This window comes from Semicossyphus pulcher, unplaced genomic scaffold, assembly GCF_022749685.1.
Source record: "Semicossyphus pulcher isolate SPU_LCO1_2020_fin unplaced genomic scaffold, fSemPul1.0.p SCAF_10, whole genome shotgun sequence".
Classification (NCBI taxonomy): Eukaryota; Metazoa; Chordata; class Actinopteri; order Labriformes; family Labridae; genus Semicossyphus; species Semicossyphus pulcher.
Window position 1 is genome coordinate 4,139,262 of NW_027211604.1, and position 20,074 is coordinate 4,159,335.

Below are 20,074 nucleotides of genomic sequence, written 5' to 3' on the forward strand. Positions count from 1 at the left end.
ACAAATATAAGCAACTTTCTCAGGGTATCTGATGGTCTAACAAAGCCTTAAAAAGGCTGTGACTGAATGAATTGAAGGACTGATTATTTTACTTTCTTTTCATGAGCCTTTTCATTTATAAAATGATTAATAAAATAACAAATAATGCATCCAAAACATATCTACCATCCTGCATTTCAATTGCATTTTTGAATCGAACTCAAAAGCTATTTAAAAGTCTTCAATTTAAACAGTTAAACAGCAGAAACTCTTCAGTTCAGCAGCTCTGTTAAAGTTGACACATTTTGCCGTGTGCACCTGAAAATACCATTTTGCAGGACAAGAGTCGGTCCCGCTCTTGCCCCAAGTTTATTCCAAATATTATCAATTTTACACTTTAATGAACAAGTCAGCAAAGCTTTATTTATGGAGCACTTTTAAACACAAAGTGCTTCACAAGCACAGAACTAAATAACATATAATCAAAAGCAAAAATCACAAAACAAATGTAAACACGAGAGGGATGGAGAGTTACAAGAAGTCTTGTCTATACAGATGAACTTTGACCTGTTCCTTTGTTGGATTAAACCCTGTGACTCTGCCTGTGTTCTCCTTAATAGTAAAGGAATCATTGAACTTGATTTAACTCTCCTTCAATTTCTTCCCTTTTCAGTATTCTCCTATGAAGACTCGAGGTCGGAAAAAGAAACATAGAGAGCCAAGGGTCAGCAGAAGTTTGATCTGTTGTTGCTTTACAGGAGAAATGTGAACATGTAGCATCTCTGACGCGTTTCCTCTCCTCGCAGGGTGTTTTTGGTTTTCCTGGGACGAGAAGTGTAACGCCAAGAGACGAGTTTGAACAAGACTACTTTGAAGATGACTCTTTGTAAGTTACATCTTGCACATGGACGCACGCTGTAAGAACTGTAACTGAAGAAGAGTGATCAACCCTGACTTTTCTCCGTCAACAGATCTTTCCTTCACCCTAGTGACCCCTTCAGTGTACCCAGTCACCTTCGGGAGCAGGTGGCAGATTTTGAGGAGCAGTATAACAGCACTCGACACAGAAGTCACTATAAAAACATTTTGGACAGCAACCCCGACCCGACTAAAGAGAGTTTGTATGAGTAAGTTTGAGCTTCAGTTTAACGCATGTATGGATTATTCAACCTTTAATTTGTTGTGTTATTTGGGAGGAGATCTGAACATCTTAACCTTTTTTCTGACTTATTTTCTAAAGCTTTATAACAAAGGACATTTTAATAACATGTTTTGAATGCATCAGCTCAGGGATGTTTTTTGACTCGGTGCAATTGAGAACCATTGAGGCGAAACATTTCATTGTAAGCTAACGAGGGTTTTTTGGATCACTGAGGCGTTTGAGATTTTCTGAACTTCAGATTTACTTATTGGTGTTTTCATGACTTATGGCCGTGTTAGTATAACGTGAACTCTTAACACTATAAATCCAGTGCTTGGAAGCAGCTAGTGAAATATCCATTCAGGGCTGTTTGCCCATTCGGAGCAGGAAAACCGCTTGCAAGGCTAAAAAAAGCTCCTCATGGGATCCACTTCACTTTCTACATTTGGGCTTTGTGTTATTGATTATCACATTGCAGTTACAAATACCTGTGCCCATGAAAGTGATACGGATATAATCAGAGTATGTTATTTAACACCTCTTTTTGTACTTAATTTGACATGAATCATGTTTGGTGCAAATTCACACTTAAAAAGAACGAGCTCAAAGGTCAGTTCACACATTAAAACGTTCATGTTCATATTTCACAATTTTAAAGTTTGAACTTTGTTCACCGTGCAAAAAAAGAACTTGTTCACGTTCATTTATTCCTTTTTTTTAAGCTGAAGCGAGCGACTCCGATGCTTCCACCCCTAGCCCTCAATTACAGTTAATGATTTCTTGTAGTCATCATTCAATAATAGAAATTTCCCAAGACTGGCCGAATGCGTAAACTCGATGTGTTGTTTCAAATTGTTGCTGATGTGACCGACGTTTGGACTTGTGGTTTTTAGACCTGGCGAGTGCAATTTGCATAAAATGTGAGCTTTTCCCCGCTGGAATCTGTTCTGATATGTTCTTACTCCTTTAAATGTCCATAAGAACTGGTGTATCAGCAACTTCCAGTTGACTTTTGGTTCCTTTGTTTCCTTTGGTGGCTGTGTTGGACTCAAGGTTTGACACGTGCAAATGAAAGATGAGGAGAAATGTCTTCCAGTCGGTCCCAGTGACCATTTATTACAGAAATTTGCTTAACAGATAACTTGAAAACAAACAAAAATGACTTAATATAGTGTATAGCTATGGCCACACGGTCAAAGAACTGTTGCCTCTCTCAGCCACCCCCGGAAGCTGTGACCTCTGGGTAATTATAACTTATCCCTTCTTGGGCTCCACCTCTCAGGTGTCCACCAGATGGGGTTAGATCCACCTATGGCCATACTACATCACTCACACACACAAAACACACACACTCTCACATACTAATGATAAAGAAACAAGAAAGCATTAGAATAAACAAAAATTGAAATTTGGCTCCTACAACTGGCTTCAGCAGCACAGATAGCTGCATTGTTAGAATTGCTCGTAGCATTAGCCATGCTGGAAGGATTCTCGGGGCCATAAAACACAGTGATCAGCAACTCTAGGTACCTCTCTGAACGTGAGCGGTCATTCACTGTCTCCAGACCAGAGTGAACCAGGCTCTCGTTCATGAGCTGCTACAGTGGGCCAATAACGCGTTGCATTGAATCAAAGAAAACCTGCAGTGATCGTCTGCCGGCAAATAAAAACAAACATTCTTATTTTCTCCAGATCTTAGTGCTAGAGATTTGAATGCAGGTAACTGACTACAGCAGCTTCTGTACTGATTATTTGGATTCCCCTCCAACATGTGAAATCCATTTGATCCAGTGGTTCTCAAGACAAATTACCCAGACAGAGATTCCTTCCTCAACAGTTATTGAGTTCCCGGTTTGTTTTGACTTGAACATTTGGATGTCTCTCTCTCTCTCTCCATCTGCAGCTACTTTGCTCAGATCTTGGAGGAGCACGGTCCGCTGGTCGCTGAGGACCCTCTGCTGGTGGGTGAACTGCAACATTTCCCTCCTGTGGCTCATCAGAAGATCCAGGAAGCGGGCGGCTTTGAGCCCTTCCTCCTGGACTCCCTTCGCTTCATAAAGCTGGGGAGGTGTATCGGCCTGACTCAGCAGGCCGTCTCCCTGCAGACGGCTATACACGGACCCAGCCTGGACGGCCTGGATAAACTAGATGATCTAGAAGAAATTGGGGATCCTGAAACAAACAATCCGTCCTCTGATTCAACAGCTCATTACATGTTCGCACAGTCTCACGTCTATCCCGTCCTCCCATGTCCTTATGTATTTGGCTCCATGCCTGCTCCGCATGTCTTGGTAGCTAATGGAGTTCTTCGGCCCGGGAACGATTGCTTCTCCCATTTGGCTTACAGTGAGACTCAACATCAGACCCCTTACTTTGTACCTAATGACCACGATGAGCCGGATCTGTATTGCAGTGACGGTGAAGGTGGACTCATTGAAACTGATTCGTCTTCAGTTGAAGTCTCTTCCTCGACAGACGAGGAAAACCTTTTAAGGAAACACGCAGCTGTTCAGGTAAATACACACATATAAAATAAACTAGGAGAATATAGGAAGATATAAGTGCATGCTGAAAGTGTTTCTTCTCTTAGACGTGTCAGGAGAACATGAGGAGTGTGGCGGTGAACACGGAGCTACATGAGCGTTTCGAGAGCTGCCAGGTGAGTGACACACAGCTTCTGACTTTATCTGCCTCTGTTTAGGTAGAGCCCAACACACCTGGACCTGTGAGGATGAAACTGAAGTAGATATTTAAAAGCAAAATAAATAAATAATATTTTATATTCAATTGATCTCTGATTATCACTAAGATGAATACTGAGAGTGAAAACAAAAGCTTTATGGCAAGTTTACGACACTTGGGGCCAAATTCACTAAATGATTGTGCAGCTTTTGCGGCCGCTGAACCTGTGCAGGTGACACAAAGAGACTCCGCCTCATTCTCCAAGCACATGCAGAGCAAACTCTGTGCTCCGATGTCGTTTGTGCGTATTTAAATGAGTCATTACGCAGACATTCAGGGCAAATTTGGCCCCTTTCTCTGCAAATGAGCCTCGTGGCAAAATGCACCTACTTCACAAACACCAGCACTAACAGCACCGCGCAGTTAGAGGAAAAATATAGCCGCCTGCAGAGAGCTGGTGGTAACTACAGTGCAGTGTTATAAGGGCTGTCACGCTCTGAGTTTCCAGTGATCATAACGACAATTCCACCTTTTTTTTGTGTAATCAAAAAAACTAAAATGTCTGTAAATAGAATTTGTAAAGGATATGATGTCATTGTTATTATGATCAGAACATCAATAGGTCCGATACTCACCGGCAGCACACGGTGGTCCGGAGCTGTTATGCATGACGGGGATGATTATCTGGACGAGCTGCTGTTGCGCGCTCATTTAGAAAATGAGACTGGACTTTACAATAAACTGTTAAAAGAGCCGCCTCCTCCTCTCCCTGCTCATATTTGATCTGTGCATGCAGTTGAGATCCTTCAGTGTGTATGAGAGCGCAGCAGCGTGCAGCACAGAGTGGAGGTGCAGACAGCTTCTCTTCACAATCAGACACAGAAGATAAACTGCACGGAGCAGAGAAACTTGATCGCCGTGTTTGCGCTTGAACTGCAATTTGCTTTGTGAATCAGACGTTGAGACGGAGCAGATAGTGAGGGCAAGTGATGCGCAATTTCAGCGGCTGCAATTCATTCTTAACAAGTGTTTTTATTTACCTGTTTTTTGCACATTTTTAATTTTATAATTGGCAAGGATCCAAAATGGTACAATGGTGCATCGATCAAAAATACGACAATCGGGGTGCTGATTTATCGGTCTATCTCTATTGTTAAGTTGTTTTTTACTCACTTATGATGTTAAATTATTGTTGTGTTGTCATCTGTCTCCAGGGTGACTTCAACAAAAAGCAAAAGAGCAACAAGACGTTGGAGCAGAAGATAAAGAAAATGTCTGGCAGTGGCGACAAAGTGGACCTAAAGCACAAAGAAAACATCGCTGTAATCGAGGACGACATTCAGAAGATCACTGCCAACATACAAGTATGTCCAGTTACAGTGAATTAATAAGTGATCAGCTGAATCTGAGCGTGTTATTGATTGTTTTCTCTTGTCAAGGTGACCAACACAGAAATGGCACTGTTCCAGCAGAAGCTTGAAGAGGAGGTGAAGAAGGACCAGAACGAGAAGAAAGCCAACCAGGAGGTGCTGAAGTCCCTCAAGGTGGAGATGGAAGACCTGGCAGAGGAACAGAGGAGGTAGGATCACCTGGGCCATAGTTGTATACGTGTCCTGCTTCTGGTTGTTGAAGCACCTGAACATGTTGATCTCTAATTCATTTATGTTTGTCTTTTTTTTTTCTTTGTGTAGTCTGACCCGAAACATCCGAGACAATAAAAGCAGCTATGATTCAAAGTTCAGTGAATTCCTGGAGCTGGGGTAAGTGTTGACGAAGCGATGATGGTGTAAGCATTCAAAGAAAGCCTCGCAGACTTTATGTCTCACTTCTTTCTTGTTGTTCCTTCAGACATCAGTCTGCAGCTGAGAAGTCGAGTCTGGAGGATGAGATCCGGCGCTGCACGGCCTCGTTTACCTCGGCTACCCGGAGGTCAAACACAGCTCAGGTAGGTCTGACCCTTATCAGAGATCAGAGTCGAAATAACACGTTCATTTCAATTAATTAATTACAGAAAAAATAACGCGGCAAAAAAACCCTGCAGATTAATCACGCGTTCTTATATCCCCTGACCTCGTACGTCGATGATCACACAACCGTATACGCCAGCTTCGAAAACATGACAAACACCTGACGCTGCGTTACCTGGCTTCTAATTTTGTATAACTTTATTCATCAGAGATCAATAAATGGGCTGTCTGCCCCTCCTGTAGCCTACCTGTCACAAGCAGGTTCTACACACACACGCTCTGCAGAGAAACACACACAGCTTGTTAAAGGTGCTGATGTCGTTTGGTGACGTTGCATCATTTTAAAACACTAAGTCATTAATAACATCCTCTATGCAGACTGAGTGCGTCTGTGATGTAGTGCTTCACACAGAAATCATTGATATATATGATTACTTAATTACAAGATCCACAAGATACAAACAAAGGGGAAAGTCGAATATTGTAACGATAGGAGTCTGGGACCCAAGAGACTTCTGGGAGTTCTAAAAACTAAGGAAATTTAAAACTGACGAGTTATATTTAAAGAGCAACAGAGTTGTTTGCATTCAGTGTTTTAGAAAGAAAAATGTAGATTTAAATAAACTATTTCTTTGCTTTAAAAAATTGGGAGGGTTTGGACCCCTTACAGGAGAAGAGGTAGTTCTGGGAACACCTTTACAGGGTTTGTAATCCGCAGATAAAAAAATGTTCTGGGTATCACTACTAATAAGTTTAACTGACGAGTTCAAACATAAAAAGGCGTTTCTAATACTTTACGTGTACGCGTTCTTTGGGGAAGTAAGCGTGTACTGTTGTAGTGTTCTGTTCTTAATGCTCTGTTTTAACTGTGTAAAGCCGTGGTTCTCACCTGGTGGGTCGGGACCCAAAAGTGGGTCGCGGAGCTGTTTTTAGTGGGTCACAGATGTGTGCTTGAAAAGCAAAGTTGCGGCAAAAAGTGTATTCTGTGCTTTTATTTTGAAGGACACGGGTTTCCTATGACGTGCGTGCAGTAGTAGTGTAGTTTATGCACACTCCAATGCAATTCTTTTTTTTTTTTTAATCCTAACAGCACTAATTAAAGAAAAAAAAACTATAACTGTATCCAGAAATGTACAACACATAACCTTTCCAACAAAAGAATATCTGAATCGTCCTCCTGCAGCTTTGAACCACTGTTTTTAGGAATAGATTTTTGTGTTAGTCTGCTGAGTTCAAAGTGTCCTCCAGGTTCACGGTGAACTGAGAAAGAAAAGGTTTCTTTCATCAATAAGAAACACTTATGTTGCTCTTTTTGTTTTGCCCCTTCCAGCTGTCGGTGGTGGAGAGCAGTCGGGATCAGGGTCTGTACGGCCTCTACAGAGAGCTCGCCAACAACAAGGCTTTACTGACCAAACTGGACGAGGCGGCACACAGGTAAGAGGAGTGACATCACAGCTTTTAAACTGTCTGTGATCAGATGCGCCTCACTGACAGCTCCTTCGTCTTCTCCAGATACCCAAGCCAAGACCTGGACGTAACCAGAAACACCTGGAGAGCCAGCGTCCAGGAGATGGAAAAGAAAATCTCCACTGCTGAGGTAGATGCTCCTTATTAGGTCTAATAATATAGAAAATGAATCTGCAGTAATATTTTTATTTCCTCGTTTAGTCTTTTCCCTGTCTCACGATGATTAGTAAAGACTCTGTTTGCTCCACAGACTCAGTTCAAGGAGCACATGGATCAGGTGAAGAGCGGCAGGAGAGTCAACGAGCTGCTTCCTGTCAGCATCAGCAACCACCAAGAACCTACAGCTGCAGCAGTAAGACATTTAACCACACCGGTCTACAGCATGCTAGTTTAAGAACAGCAGTAGTTCCGGGGCCTAAGATATTAGCTACTTTTAGCTTAGTACATGTTAGATACAGAAGCTAATTTTTATAATGTAGGAATGTCTGAATGTTAACTCTCTCCTCTTGTCTGTAAACGTTGCAGACGTCTGTGGCAGCCGCAAATGTTCCCCCTCCGTCTTCAGCGCAGGCCTCCAGCAGCTCTCCCCCGCTCACCCTCCAGCCTGCAGCTGAGGCTGCGGCCGCTCCGGCTCCGCCTCAGCACAAACCTCGGACCAGAACGCCGGTGCCTTCACACGGCAACACCGTGTTTGATAAAGCCATTGAGCACCTGGCCGTTATTTTCCCTGGCAACACAAGGTAACGCTCGTCCACATTATCTTAAACAAAGAGTATGCTGCACAGATGTTAAAGCCCTGTGAGGCAAACTGTCCATTCTAGATCAAAATTTTGAAAAATGGACCAACATTTGTTTTGGTAAAATGTTTCACTTCTGCGGTACGACGAATTTAAGCGAACGAAACATTAGAAAAATTCAAAAGTGAGGATTTAAATCTTAAATCTGTCAGGTTTCCACTTGCAGGGCAAATGTAGACAAAAAGATAAACACAAGTGATTGATTAACTGCGTGTGTGTGTGTGTGTGTGTGTGTGTTTAGGTCAGACTTGACCAGGTTTATTCAGGAGTTCCGTTCATACAGCGGGGGAAGCCTGAGCAACATGGCCCTACAGGATATGGTCGAAGGAGTGAGCCAGCTGATCCTGGACAACCAGGTAGGTCCATCAGATGTAACCTGCAGAAAAGAAGGATCTTATATTTAGTCACTTGGAGCTGTAGAGGCTCATTACAAAACCTTAGATGTAATTAATTTGTCGTCTGAAAACACACCACATTGGTTTTGTTTGTTTCCTCTCAGGAGAAGATGAACTCTGCTGCCAAATCCGGCCGCATTGGACGAGGGAGTCCAGCTCAGTGTGTGACCCCCCCTCTTCTTAACCCAGCCCCAGTTTGGCAGTCACTCGGACCCCAGAGAGCCACGCAGTCCAACGCAGTGAGTCCAAGATGATTCAATAGTCTCAGAGTTTGACTTAAACATTAAAAGTGTTGCAACTGTTTAGAGTTATTAATCAGCTGTTTGTGTCACAATATATATCCTGCAAAAGCACTGAGCACTTTCTTAGCCTGAATCAGGGTTGTTTACCATAGTTAGCTTTTTGATTTAGCTGCTTTGAATGCTAATTGTTTGCATAAAACAAAGTAAAACATAGTACTTACAAACATCCTGCTGTGAAAGTGACCATCTCTGCTGCTGTAGTCTCCTGCTCGGCCTGACTCTGTGTCTCTGTCTCCGTTGCAGCTGAATGTCGAGGATCCTTGCATCATCTGCCACGATGACATGAGTCCAGGCGACATCTGTGTGCTGGAGTGCCGACACGGCTTCCACAATGAGGTGAGCGAAGAGTGCATACGTTTTTGAACGTGTCCAAATGTTGTCGTTTTAGAAATATTTAAAATGGATTTCATGGGCGTTGTTTGATCAAGTGTTTGATCTGCTTGTGTTCAGTGTATCCGCTCGTGGCTGAAGGAGCAGAGCACCTGTCCCACCTGCAGAGATCACGCTCTGCTGCCTGAAGAGTTCCCCGCTCTGACCGGCAGGAGACGCCAAGCCCCCTGATGTCTTAACCCTGCCCCCCTCTAACATTAAACTCTCACATGCATGCTTTTATCTTTATTATTCTTAACCCCTTATTTGTTAAAAAAAAACACCCGCCTTCATTATACTCATGCCTGCTTTTACCTTTTTTTAACCCCTCATTTGATTAAAATCTATAAAAGCATAAAGTTGTGAGTTTGTTGTATCCTTCAGATGTTCACAGATGTGCGGAGACATCAATTTATACTTTGAATAAACAAAGTTGTGTTTAAATTCTGTCAGTCTGTCATATCTCAGGTTTCCATCCATCCGTTAGCTGTACCGCTTATCTTGTTCAGGGTCGCAGGGGGCTGGAGCCTATCCCAGCTGATCCCCAGTCAATCACAGCGCTGACACAGAGACAACCTTTGACGCTCAGACTCACACCTACGGGCAATTTTAGAGTCACAAATGAACCTAACGAGCATGTCTTTGGACTGTGGGAGGAAGCCGGAGTACACAGAGGGAACCCACGCATGCACGGGGAGAACATGCAGACTCCACACAGAAAGGCAGCATACGTCAGCTAGCTGTGAGGTGACAGAGCTAACCTCAGGATTAGAATAAGGATTTTCTGAAGGCAATGCTTATTTAAAAAATGTAATAGTTTGTTTAACTGCTCGTCAAACTGGTGCATTCGTCATCTCTGCTCTGGAGTCCAGGGGAGGTATTTTACATATTTGCAGCGGTTAGCAACTGACGATCGATTTGGCTTAACTACAATTTACAAACCACACAGACGAAGAAGCTGCCAGAGGTTACATACCTCACATTTTCAGCAAGTTAAAGGAATAGTTGGATGTTTTTGTGAGTGTCCACTGTGAAACCAAATTTCAGGAAGTAATTCAGAAAGAAGTTAATGACCACCTGTTAAACTATAAACTTTTTTTACACTTCGGTTTTTGTACAGATTTAACAAACAACCTTTTGACTAATGCAGCTAAAATCTCTTAAAAATAAAGCTTGAAAAAGAACCTTAATACAGAATATTTGCAGATATTTGAAATAGTATGTAAAGAGACCGTCCTCAAATCCTTGAGCTCAAAACAATCTGTCAGACGACCGTCATCATTTCTGATCTGTTAAAATAGAAATTGCAAAATTCTCTTTATAAAAAGTGACATTTATTAAACTGAACAAAAAAAATCACAAAGGAATGATCTGTTGAGACAATTGGTCATATTCACCTATTTTATGAAAGAATCAGGTTTGTTTTAATCAAGTCGTGTAGCCGTTCATGGTTAGCATTTTCTCTTTTTGATTTGGCAAAGTGCAGAATTAAGATCTCAGGTAAACGGCACAGAGGCAGGATCGCGTCCTCTCCACAGGACATGTGTTTCAGTCTTGTGTGATGTGGGGAGCATCAAAGCCAGGGAGCTGGTATCGGTGCTGATGTGACTTTAAGGTTCAGACTCGGCACAGCTTCAGAGGAAAGTTCTCTGTGATCAGATGATCGTCGTGAAGCACGATGACGATGTTGACTTCAAACTCTGAAAAGGACAGAAACAAACGTTACATCGCAGGAAGAGTCGGGCTTAAATATCTGACATATAAAACCTCTTTAGATGGTTTATCTATCGAACCAAACATGTTTTCATACATTATATTGTTCATTTGAAAACAGTCCCCAATAAATATGCTTTTATATTCCTGATTGAGCAACTTTTCTTAAATATTTTAGTGTCCAAGTGTTTAAGGAAAAGACTTTAGCTTTAAGATTTACCAATGAAAACCTGATAGTTGAAGACAAACTGCACAAGAATGCTGTGTTTATTGCTTTAAACAATAAAAACACGCTTAAAGGAACCTGCAGGGCTTTACTGACCGACTTTAAAGTTGGTGGTCTCCAGCGTAGGACATGTGAACAGCCTGGGAAAAACCATGTAGATGGGGATAGCGAGGCTGTGGCAGACGTCCCCTTCAGCTATCTGGATGTTCTGGATCTCTGTGGCATCTCTGGCGTATCCCTCAGCACAACCTGAACACAGCTGATGTTTAGAAAACTCGGTGACAACAGAACATTCGTTCCAATCATCACACAGCGTGAACTCACCACAGGTCTCTACTCGCACCAGCTGCAGCTCAATACTCTTAATGGGAACGTCGGAGTTCTCCACCACCACCTCTCCGGTCAGCGGCTGGCTGATCACACAGTTGGTGGCGTCTAAGTTGCCTCTGATCAGAAACTTTGGCAGTGCACTCCTCTGAAAACAAAGAGCGAGTTCCTCCCGTCAGAACGGCTTTAAACACAACAAAATAAAACAGAACGAAGTGTCTCTCACCTCCCGCGTGTTCTGCAGGGTGTCTGGAGTGATGGTGAAGTTGACCGGGGTGGGAACAACTTTAGCTTTCTGCGGCTGAAAATCAAACAGATTGCACAGTTTATTAGTCCTGTTTGATAAAATAAACAAACTAAAGGTGGCCTACAACTTTAAACTTTTTGTTTACATTATCTCAGTATTTGTAACATAAATAAATGAGTGTGACTCACCTGACAGTGGACGATGAACTCACAGTTCCTGCTGAGGTCTTTGGCCAGCAGAGAGCGCTTCATGTCACAGCGGAGGGTGTACTGAGGAGACGACGAGCAGGACGGTTTACTGACAGACATTTAAAATGCAACATACCATCTATCTGAATTCTAACTTTAAACAGAAGTATTTGAGTATTTGTACAAACTTCAAGATTCAGACCTCGACTGTGTAAGCTCTTGTTTACTTTTGGATCAATTTATATCTGAGTGTATGAAGGTAAAATGTGTTTTATAAATGAGTCTCTTGTGTGCATGTCCTTATAGAGATGAGAGATGCCAGATAACATAGGAGGCATGAATTCAAAAGCTTAAATGTACAGTCCATTAGGAGCTTGTAGACTGGTAAGAGATGCAGAGATTTCCCTTGATGTATCTTAAGGAAAAAGGGGTTAAAGTAAAAGAGTGAGATTTAGTAGCCACACATGAACTATCGTCTTACAATAACTGAAAAATGTCTTTTTGTCTTCTTTTGTTTTCTGTGTCTCTCACTCACCTGAATGTTGACAAAGACACCGTGATACGTCTCGTACAGCACTTTGTTGCCCTTTGTGTTCAGAGGAAACTCGAAGGGGATCTCAGTTTTGCCTCCTGGGACTTTTCCAGCCTTGGCCACTTCGATGTTGCTGCTGATCAGCTGGATGGGCTGCAACGTGAGGCGGGAAGGTCAGAGAATAAGGTCAGGATGATCCCAGGAAACTGACACCGTTTGTGGGCTCCTATAAACTTTGCAAATAACACTTTTCGCCTTACTTGAGTTAGTTATACAGTCGACTCACTGTGTGTTAAAACCCTTGGTTTTATCATTTACCGACACAATTGTTAGGATAAGGGCTGTAACTAGCATTAGAAGTACATATTTTGATAATCTTTCCAATAAATTAATTCTGGAAGGTATCAAGTTTTTAAAAGATCCAACAGTGGTTCACCTTGACAGAGTTGTAGAAAGCCTCAAAGACGCCGACACTCTTGGAGCTGAGCTGCAGGTTGACCAGTCCCTCCATGCTCAGAGAGATGCCGTGGTGCTGCAGCGCCTCCTTACACACCAGCAGGATGACTCCTGCAACCACCTCCTGCACACAAAACAACACAGCTGATGTCCCGCATACTGTCTTTACTGTTTGAAGTCCATGGTCAATAGTGTCCATTTTATTAACGTGAACTGGTGCATTATTGGACACATGAACAGTTCATGTACCAGCCCTGGATCACAGTCACAGTACAAACCGTTGTGGTTATATAGTGGTAACAGTACAAGCCGAAGTTGTGATCAGTGACCAGTCGTTTTATTGACAGTTACAGACGTTATACCGGAAGTAGTTACAGTAGCAACAGTAGCAGTTGGAGTAGAAGCACAAGTATTCGAAATTCCAGTAATAGCCGCTGAGAGTCGTTAAAGCATCCGTTATATCAGTTGTTCTTATAAAGTATAATTATTATTATAGCAGTAGAGGCCAGCTTAAATGCTTTTATATATATTTAAAGTGTCTATAAATGTTGCTACTTGTGATAGCAGTAATAGCAGTAACATGTAGCTAGCAGTTTAAAAGTCTTTCTATAGGGCAGTCTGTCTGTATTAGATTCTCTTAGTGCAGCATCCGACAGGGTGACAGATTTTGGCGTAACACCCCGCTAAATCAGCTGCTTGTCATGTGTGGCGAGGTCAACGCCTCCTTGCTAGCTAGCTAGCCAACTTTGAGGCTGTTTATTCGTCTATTCTGTTTATAAAATAGACTTTTTTTAGTGACAGCTACGCTAAAGACAAAGAAAAAACAACGTTCAAAGCTAAACTGTTCATAGAAGCAGCTTGTTAGCTAGCCGACAGTTGTAAACGTACTTACCCCTTCATGGTAAACTTTGTTCGCTCTTTTCAGTCTTATATCCAAAGTGACGCTCATCTCTGACAATCACACATCAAACGGACACGTAAAATAACTTGTTCCAGGCTCTTTCTTGTTAAAACGACAACCAAAGAAAGTGTTTTTTCATCTATAACTAGCAAACTGCTCTCCAGGATTTTGTTTCCGCTCGACATCAACAACAAAATGACTTCCGGTTCAAGTCCGAACCCTTCAAAGTAAAAGCCTCAATTGATGTAAAAAGGTTTAGCCTCGTGCCCTTTGCCCTTTAGATTTCTTCCTCCACCTCAATCCGCTGCAGGGAGGAAGCAGGAAATAATATTAATGTTACAGCACTCAAAGTTTTAAATGAAATTATTAAAAGTAGTTATAATGTAATGTTGAGCATTATAAATCACAGCCTGCAACCTTTAGATGTATTTTAAAATGATCTAGATTTTAATAAAGTTCCTATTGATCAAAATGTTACTTTCTCTGACAGTATAAAGATCAACTGTGTTTTGGATTGAAAGCTTGTTTTGACCCGATACACTCAACTGTTCTCCGGTGTTGCCACAACAGAAGCTGACAGTAGCTACAGAGACGGCCGCTGGTGGTTGAACCCGTTCTGTCCTTCAAACAGCTCTACCCCTTCATCTTTCTATCCATTCTCTATAACCACTTAATCCTATACAAGCTCATTGTTGACTTGAGTTTATCCCAGCATACACAGGGAGACATTTATTTCAATTTCTTTTGCAAAAATGAACACAATTTTACTTAATAAGCATTTTTATTTACAAAGCAAAACTATGAATTTTATTAACCTTTAAAGACTGCATTTTTGTGCCCCAGCAAAAGTGTGTTTAACCCACCATAATCTATGTACATTCATACATAACAAGAAAAGCTCACATTGATCATTTTTCATCACAAAAACAATCAGAGTATTGTTATGGCTTATTCCTTCTTATAGTCCTCCTCCAGTTTGAGCTTCTCTGTGTTGTTACTGAGGAGGGCTGCGTCGTTGCTCACTTGGACTTTATCAAAGAAGTTAAAATCTGCCACATATCGCCCGCCGGTGGTGCTGAACAGCACCGGCTTGAACTCGTAACCCCAGAGGATCTCCTGAGGGACGTAGGAGGTTCGGCTCTGACACGTGGCCGCCGTCGACTCCATGGTGGCGTTGAGGGTGACGAGGAGCTCAAAGTCTCTGGTGAGAAGGTTTTCTGCGTTCAGCCCAGCGAGCGGACTGTGCTCGTCCAGGACATGGTAGAAGGTGAGCGGGAGGATGAGGAAGGGGCACTCACTGCTGGAGTCCATGTAGAAGTCCACAGAGCTCTGGTGGACTTGTGTCTTCTCGCCCTCCTCCGTCACGTTGGAGTGGAGGAGCTTCCCTGTCAGCTGACACTGGATCAGGAGACTCTTCCTCATGTTGGCCACCCTCACCATCAGACACAGCTTCCCCTGACGCCGGCAGATCACCGCCAACTGGCTGAACTTGATGGTCTCAGCTCGTTTCTTGGGTCGAGCCAGTTTGGCCAGAAAGGCACCGGTGACGAAGATCTCAGCCAGGCCGGTGATGACGAGCTGAGCCACGAGGGTGAAGATGGCCAGCGGACACTCCTCTGAGATGTACCGGAAACCATAACCGATGGTGGTCTGTGACTCCAGAGAGAACAGGAAGGCTCCGGTGAGCGTGCCCACGTTCTCCACACAGGGCGTGTGGTTGGAGCTCAGACCGGCCTCAAAGTCTCCGTTGCCCATGCTGATGAAGTAAAAGATGACCCCAAAGATGAACCAGGTCATGACGAAGGTGGAGGCGAACAGGGTGAGCTTGTAGCGCCACTTCATGTCCACCACCGTGGTCCAGATGTCGTGCAGGTACAGCTTCACCATGCCCTCCACGTTGTCGATACGCACATTGTTGTGGCCGTCTTTGGACACAATCCTTCTCTGGACCTCTGTCTTCCTGGCGGCCATGTTGATCAGCCTCGATTATTACTGATAATGACTTCACAGGATTCAGAATGGCATCACCAATGGAAGGACTGATGAGAAAGACCACAAAAAGGTTAGATTAATATTTACATTTATGTCAGGTTAGCATCTCATGATATCGATTTAGTTTAAATATCATTTAAAGTTTAATCAAAATAATTTTTTCTGTCTTTTCTTTTATGGTAACTTTTGGTTTCGTCCAGTTTAAGAGATATCTTTTCTACCTCTACCCGAATACAATGGAGGTGAATGGCATTCCATATACTTTAGACTAGTTATACAGAGAAACACCTCAAAAAGCACACTGTAATACTTCATCATAAATCAAACTAAAATCCACCTTTTATGTTCTAGTAGTAGTTTTAAGTATCAGTATGTGTATCAGTTTTTCCCCATACAGCCGGAACATGCAAACACTTTGGATAGTTCCTTTAAAGGTCTGAAGGTGACACAGGTGCAGCAGAGGACTGACCAGAAGAAAAACAGATTTACTGATTAAAATATTCCACTAAACCATGCACAGAAAAACTCTGTTCCTTATGCTGTTTGAAGCAAAGACCAAGTTTAAAGTTAACCTTGTAGTAAAACATTACAGGAGCCCGAGAACCTGCTGTAACTTTCAATATAACTGATTCCTTAATAAATCAAAGAGTTTAATACTCACTCCTTCCTCTTCGGTCTCGCTGAACAGTCTCAGGTGTTCAACAAACAGATCTGTAAGCTGAAGCTGCCGGGGACGCCTCGTTCAGTGTCTTCTTTCTCCTTTTGTCGCGGCTTGTGGACGCTGAACTTTGAGCAGAAATGAGAGACAAAGCCGAGCTGTAAACTCTGATCTGCATGTGGGTCGCCTTTTATCCCTCCCCCGCCTTACCTGTCCACAGGTGGGAACAACAGCTGAAGTTTGTTGTGCTCCATTTATGGCTGTTGTTGCTTCACACACACGCACACATTCACCGCCTCCATGATTGTTCTCTGAAGGGCATTCTGGGACTCTTGGGACACTCTCTGTGTCTGAACAAATAAAGACAGGTCTTTAAATAAAAATGTTTGTGTATTTTTATTTGGTAATAACATTTTTTACAGTTTGAATGTCTTTGGAGCTTTAAAGATGTGACAACAGCTGAGAGTGAAGTAAAAGACTGAAAGAAGTTGAAGAGGCAGAACAGGTAGAGGGCAAAGTGCTGACTAATATAAATGTTGTTGTTTAAATAGGTAAAAGCTCGTTGAAGTTAAGGGATCAGTTGAAGTTCAAATACTGAAAAGAGATGAACAGCATGCAATGAAGGAAGTTGTAACATCAGGCAAAGTGAGAACCCAGCTAGAAGGGTTTGTTCTGTTAATGTTTTGAGCAGGATGTTTTTATTTGGTTCCCAGAAGGTTCCTTTTAATAGCAAGAGAACGTTCTCTGAGAACATTTGCAGTGAGAATGTTCGAATCACATTTCAGGAACGTTTTATGAATCACGTTCTGATAGTTCAGGCCGTACTAAGATCCTCAGCATGTTGAAGTGAGCATGTTCTACCTTTGGCAGTAAATGAAGCTGATGAAGGTAAAAGAAGCTGAAGAAGACAAAGTACACAAGTTAAAACTACTTAGAAATTAACTAAATGATATAAAAGAAAAATCTTTAAATGCATGACCAGTGAAAGGAGTTAAAGTGTCAGCAGTGATACAGCCCTGTGCTACAATCCAGGAAGTCCAACTGAAGTTACAGTAAAGCTTTAAAAGTCTCAGGACAAAACAAAACTCCACAAATCTACATGTGATACTCTGACAGGATTGAACCAAATTTATCACAGCAGAAACTATTTTAACTTTCATCAACACACTCAAAGCACACAGGACAACAGAGGCGTTCCTTCTGTGGAGTGATCTGCAGGGACGTGTGATCGACTGAGCCTGCTTTAACTTTTAAACATCCCACTGAGGGCGAATGTGGATCTGAGTTTAAAGCAGTTTAAAGGGTCAAATCTGTCGTCTTGGTTCACTTGTTGGTGGTAGGAGTGTGAGTGGAAGTGAAAGTTCAAACACTGATGACATGTTCAGTTTAAGCCTCACAGGAAACTTTGGCTGACTGTTACAGAATATAAAGTATATTACATTGAAGTTGAATGTTCCTTTAAATCTCGACTGGTGGTTGCTCAACTTTATGACCTTGAATCCCTCTCCTTAGCTTTCTTATTAACCTCATTGTTATTACCCACATTCCTCAAGGCTCAGTGTGTGTGTGTGTGTGTGTGTGTGTGTGTGTGTGTGTGTGTGTGTGTGTGTGTGTGTGTGTGTGTGTGTGTGCGCACTAAGGTATGAGATCACCAATCGATTTCATGTTCCTTGGAGACAGAGAGAAGAACACATATTGTTCTTGAAACACTGAACTCTCTGTTTCCACATCACTGATGACAGACGGAGCTAAAAAACGGGCTCGCTGCAGCAGCGTCACATTTTCTCTGGAGATATAAATCAGGGCAACAACAAGACGTTAGACCTAACAAGTGTCCGTCCTCTGTGAGATGAACAGAAGATAGATCAAAGTAGTGTTTGATGCAGGTTGAATTTGTTCATAATGTCATTATTTTGTCATTATGTGTCTGCTAATAAACAAAGATCAAAGAGAGAAGGTTTATACACACATTCTGCTCAACCTAACTAGGAGGGATATATTGTACTTTTTACTACATTACAATAACTGGCTGACTTAAGACACACACACTCAGCGGCCACTTGCCGGCCCCCCTTGAAATCTGATTGGCCACCCCAAAATCCTAAATTAGGATTGGCTATTTGCCTTGTCAGAGGCGGGACTTGTGTTGCGACAGGCTGCTAGTAGCTTTCTTTCCATTTCAATGTGGCACATTTCCTTCAGTACTTTGTCACTCTGACCACACATCTTCTGTTTGAGACCTTAAAGCATTAAGCTGAGAAGGAAGGGTTCATTAAATGCTATTCATTTGCATGTGTGTGTGTGTGTCTGTGCATCTGTGTGGACACATACCTCATGACACCCCTGCATAAGTCAGCGCCCCAGTTGGGTCACCCCAGTCAAAAGAGTCGGGATTAATTCTGTGTTAATTCACTGATATTTCAGCGTCACGGTCACATTTGTTGGTGGAGCTGCACTGAGCTGCATCATATTCTGAGGTGTTTCCAATATTCTGGCCCCCTCGTGTATGTAAACACATGTAAATCACAGTAAGTGTTAATTTGAAAGTTATAAGAAAGCAGTAAGAGCTTCACAAAGATCAGCAACGAGGTAAGACTTACTGCTTTGTCCAGAGGGGTCACCAAGGTCAACACAGAATCAAAGTTCCTCACAGGAGCTTAAAGGAACATCTTGACTGATTAACTGTGATTTAAATGTGGCTGCACGGTGTAGCAGTTGTTCCTGGTTCGAATCCCGGGGTTCCGACATAGTGGGTCTTTCTGTGTGGAGTTTGCATGTTCTCCTTGTGCGTGCGTGGGTTCCCTACAGGTCCAAAGACATGCTCGTTTGGTTCACTGGTAGGTTTGAATTATGTGAGCGTGATAGGTTGTCTGTCTCTATGTGTCAGCCCTGTGATTGACTGGTGATCAGTCCAGGTGTAGATAATGGATGGATGGAACTTTTAACTGTAACAGAGCATTAAACTAGTTTGGTATTAGTACTCTAACTTAAGTTAACAATCTGAATCTTCTTTACTTGAGAAAGAGGACAGTATTCCCATCATGCTTTTGGAGAACATCAATCAAATGTTTCATGTAAAATCACATTTCATTAAATTTAACACTCTTTGTTAAATGATTGAACTTAAACCAAACATAAACATCTCTCTCTCTTAAATCTGTATTTAAAAGAATAAAAGGTATTAAGAAATTTTAAAAAAGGCTAATAACTTTATTTAACATCAGCTCAGGCTTTAAAAGAGTCGTTTATATCAGCTGGTGGCTGACAAGGTGGGTTACTAAAGATTAAGGAGTCTGCCCCATCTAGAGGACAAAAAGGAAAATGCAACTTGTATTGTTTAAAGCTCCTGTGAGGAACTTTCTGTTTGTGTTGATTGTGGCGCCCCCTGTGGACAAAGCCGTACCTCTTATCTCTTTGCTGATTTTGTCCTGTACACACTCTCATCCTGCTTTCTTTAACAGTCACATGTATCACTCGCTTTAAATGTAAACAAAGGCAGCGTGCAGTTCATCCCTTCCTGACACCTACCCCCCAAATTCTACATGAGAAAAAGTTCCAGCAAAATGTGTGAAAAGTAATCAAGTACTCACTCACACACGTGTTACATTGTGAAGCTGTTTGTGTCCTGAAAGATAATTGCAGTTTATTTTCTCATCTTGTGCAAACAAGACCTAAAATAAAAATATATTTTCCCCTTCATTTCTGTTGGGTTGAAATATGAAGTGGCATAAAAAG

The 20,074-nt window shown here is 42.2% G+C and overlaps 3 protein-coding genes across 4 annotated transcripts in view; 1 reads left to right on the forward strand and 2 right to left on the reverse strand.

The window, feature by feature from the left end:
* The window catches only part of ttc3 (tetratricopeptide repeat domain 3), a 40,923-nt gene extending 31,401 nt beyond the window's left edge, over nucleotides 1-9,522 (forward strand). For both annotated transcript variants that reach the window (XM_069674943.1, XM_069674947.1), the window contains exons 30-46: nucleotides 653-703; nucleotides 786-865; nucleotides 951-1,106; nucleotides 3,024-3,633; nucleotides 3,711-3,779; nucleotides 5,017-5,166; nucleotides 5,242-5,381; nucleotides 5,494-5,562; nucleotides 5,651-5,747; nucleotides 7,100-7,203; nucleotides 7,282-7,366; nucleotides 7,487-7,588; nucleotides 7,762-7,976; nucleotides 8,275-8,389; nucleotides 8,533-8,667; nucleotides 8,974-9,066; nucleotides 9,181-9,522. In XM_069674943.1, the coding sequence (XP_069531044.1) occupies nucleotides 653-703; nucleotides 786-865; nucleotides 951-1,106; nucleotides 3,024-3,633; nucleotides 3,711-3,779; nucleotides 5,017-5,166; nucleotides 5,242-5,381; nucleotides 5,494-5,562; nucleotides 5,651-5,747; nucleotides 7,100-7,203; nucleotides 7,282-7,366; nucleotides 7,487-7,588; nucleotides 7,762-7,976; nucleotides 8,275-8,389; nucleotides 8,533-8,667; nucleotides 8,974-9,066; nucleotides 9,181-9,291 (2,382 nt within the window). In that variant the 3' untranslated portion in view covers nucleotides 9,292-9,522. The remainder of the gene's footprint in view (nucleotides 1-652; nucleotides 704-785; nucleotides 866-950; nucleotides 1,107-3,023; nucleotides 3,634-3,710; nucleotides 3,780-5,016; nucleotides 5,167-5,241; nucleotides 5,382-5,493; nucleotides 5,563-5,650; nucleotides 5,748-7,099; nucleotides 7,204-7,281; nucleotides 7,367-7,486; nucleotides 7,589-7,761; nucleotides 7,977-8,274; nucleotides 8,390-8,532; nucleotides 8,668-8,973; nucleotides 9,067-9,180) is intronic.
* Nucleotides 9,523-10,422: 900 nt separating this feature from the next.
* vps26c (VPS26 endosomal protein sorting factor C) lies at nucleotides 10,423-13,872 on the reverse strand. Its single transcript, XM_069674031.1, has 8 exons — nucleotides 13,681-13,872; nucleotides 12,769-12,912; nucleotides 12,336-12,485; nucleotides 11,801-11,881; nucleotides 11,592-11,666; nucleotides 11,363-11,513; nucleotides 11,135-11,287; nucleotides 10,423-10,799 (listed from the first exon to the last, which is right to left on the reverse strand). The coding sequence occupies exons 1-8, from the start codon at nucleotides 13,735-13,737 to the stop codon at nucleotides 10,717-10,719; spliced, it is 894 nt and encodes a 297-aa protein (XP_069530132.1). The 5' UTR covers nucleotides 13,738-13,872; the 3' UTR covers nucleotides 10,423-10,716.
* A 613-nt stretch (nucleotides 13,873-14,485) lies between these two features.
* kcnj15 (potassium inwardly rectifying channel subfamily J member 15) lies at nucleotides 14,486-16,480 on the reverse strand. Its single transcript, XM_069674423.1, has 2 exons — nucleotides 16,343-16,480; nucleotides 14,486-15,728 (listed from the first exon to the last, which is right to left on the reverse strand). The coding sequence occupies exon 2, from the start codon at nucleotides 15,658-15,660 to the stop codon at nucleotides 14,638-14,640; it is 1,023 nt and encodes a 340-aa protein (XP_069530524.1). The 5' UTR covers nucleotides 15,661-15,728; nucleotides 16,343-16,480; the 3' UTR covers nucleotides 14,486-14,637.
* Between the last annotated feature and the right edge of the window lie 3,594 nt (nucleotides 16,481-20,074).

Coding starts and splice junctions, on each gene's coding strand:
- kcnj15 (XM_069674423.1), bottom strand. CDS start 15,660: ATGGCCGCCAGGAAGACAGAGGTCCAGAGAAGGATTGTGTCCAAAGAC.
- vps26c (XM_069674031.1), bottom strand. CDS start 13,737: ATGAGCGTCACTTTGGATATAAGACTGAAAAGAGCGAACAAAGTTTAC. Junction 12,913..13,680: donor ACAAAGTTTACCATGAAGGG/GTAAGTACGTTT, acceptor TTTTGTGTGCAG/GAGGTGGTTGCAGGAGTCAT. Junction 11,514..11,591: donor CCCTGCAGAACACGCGGGAG/GTGAGAGACACT, acceptor CTTTGTTTTCAG/AGGAGTGCACTGCCAAAGTT.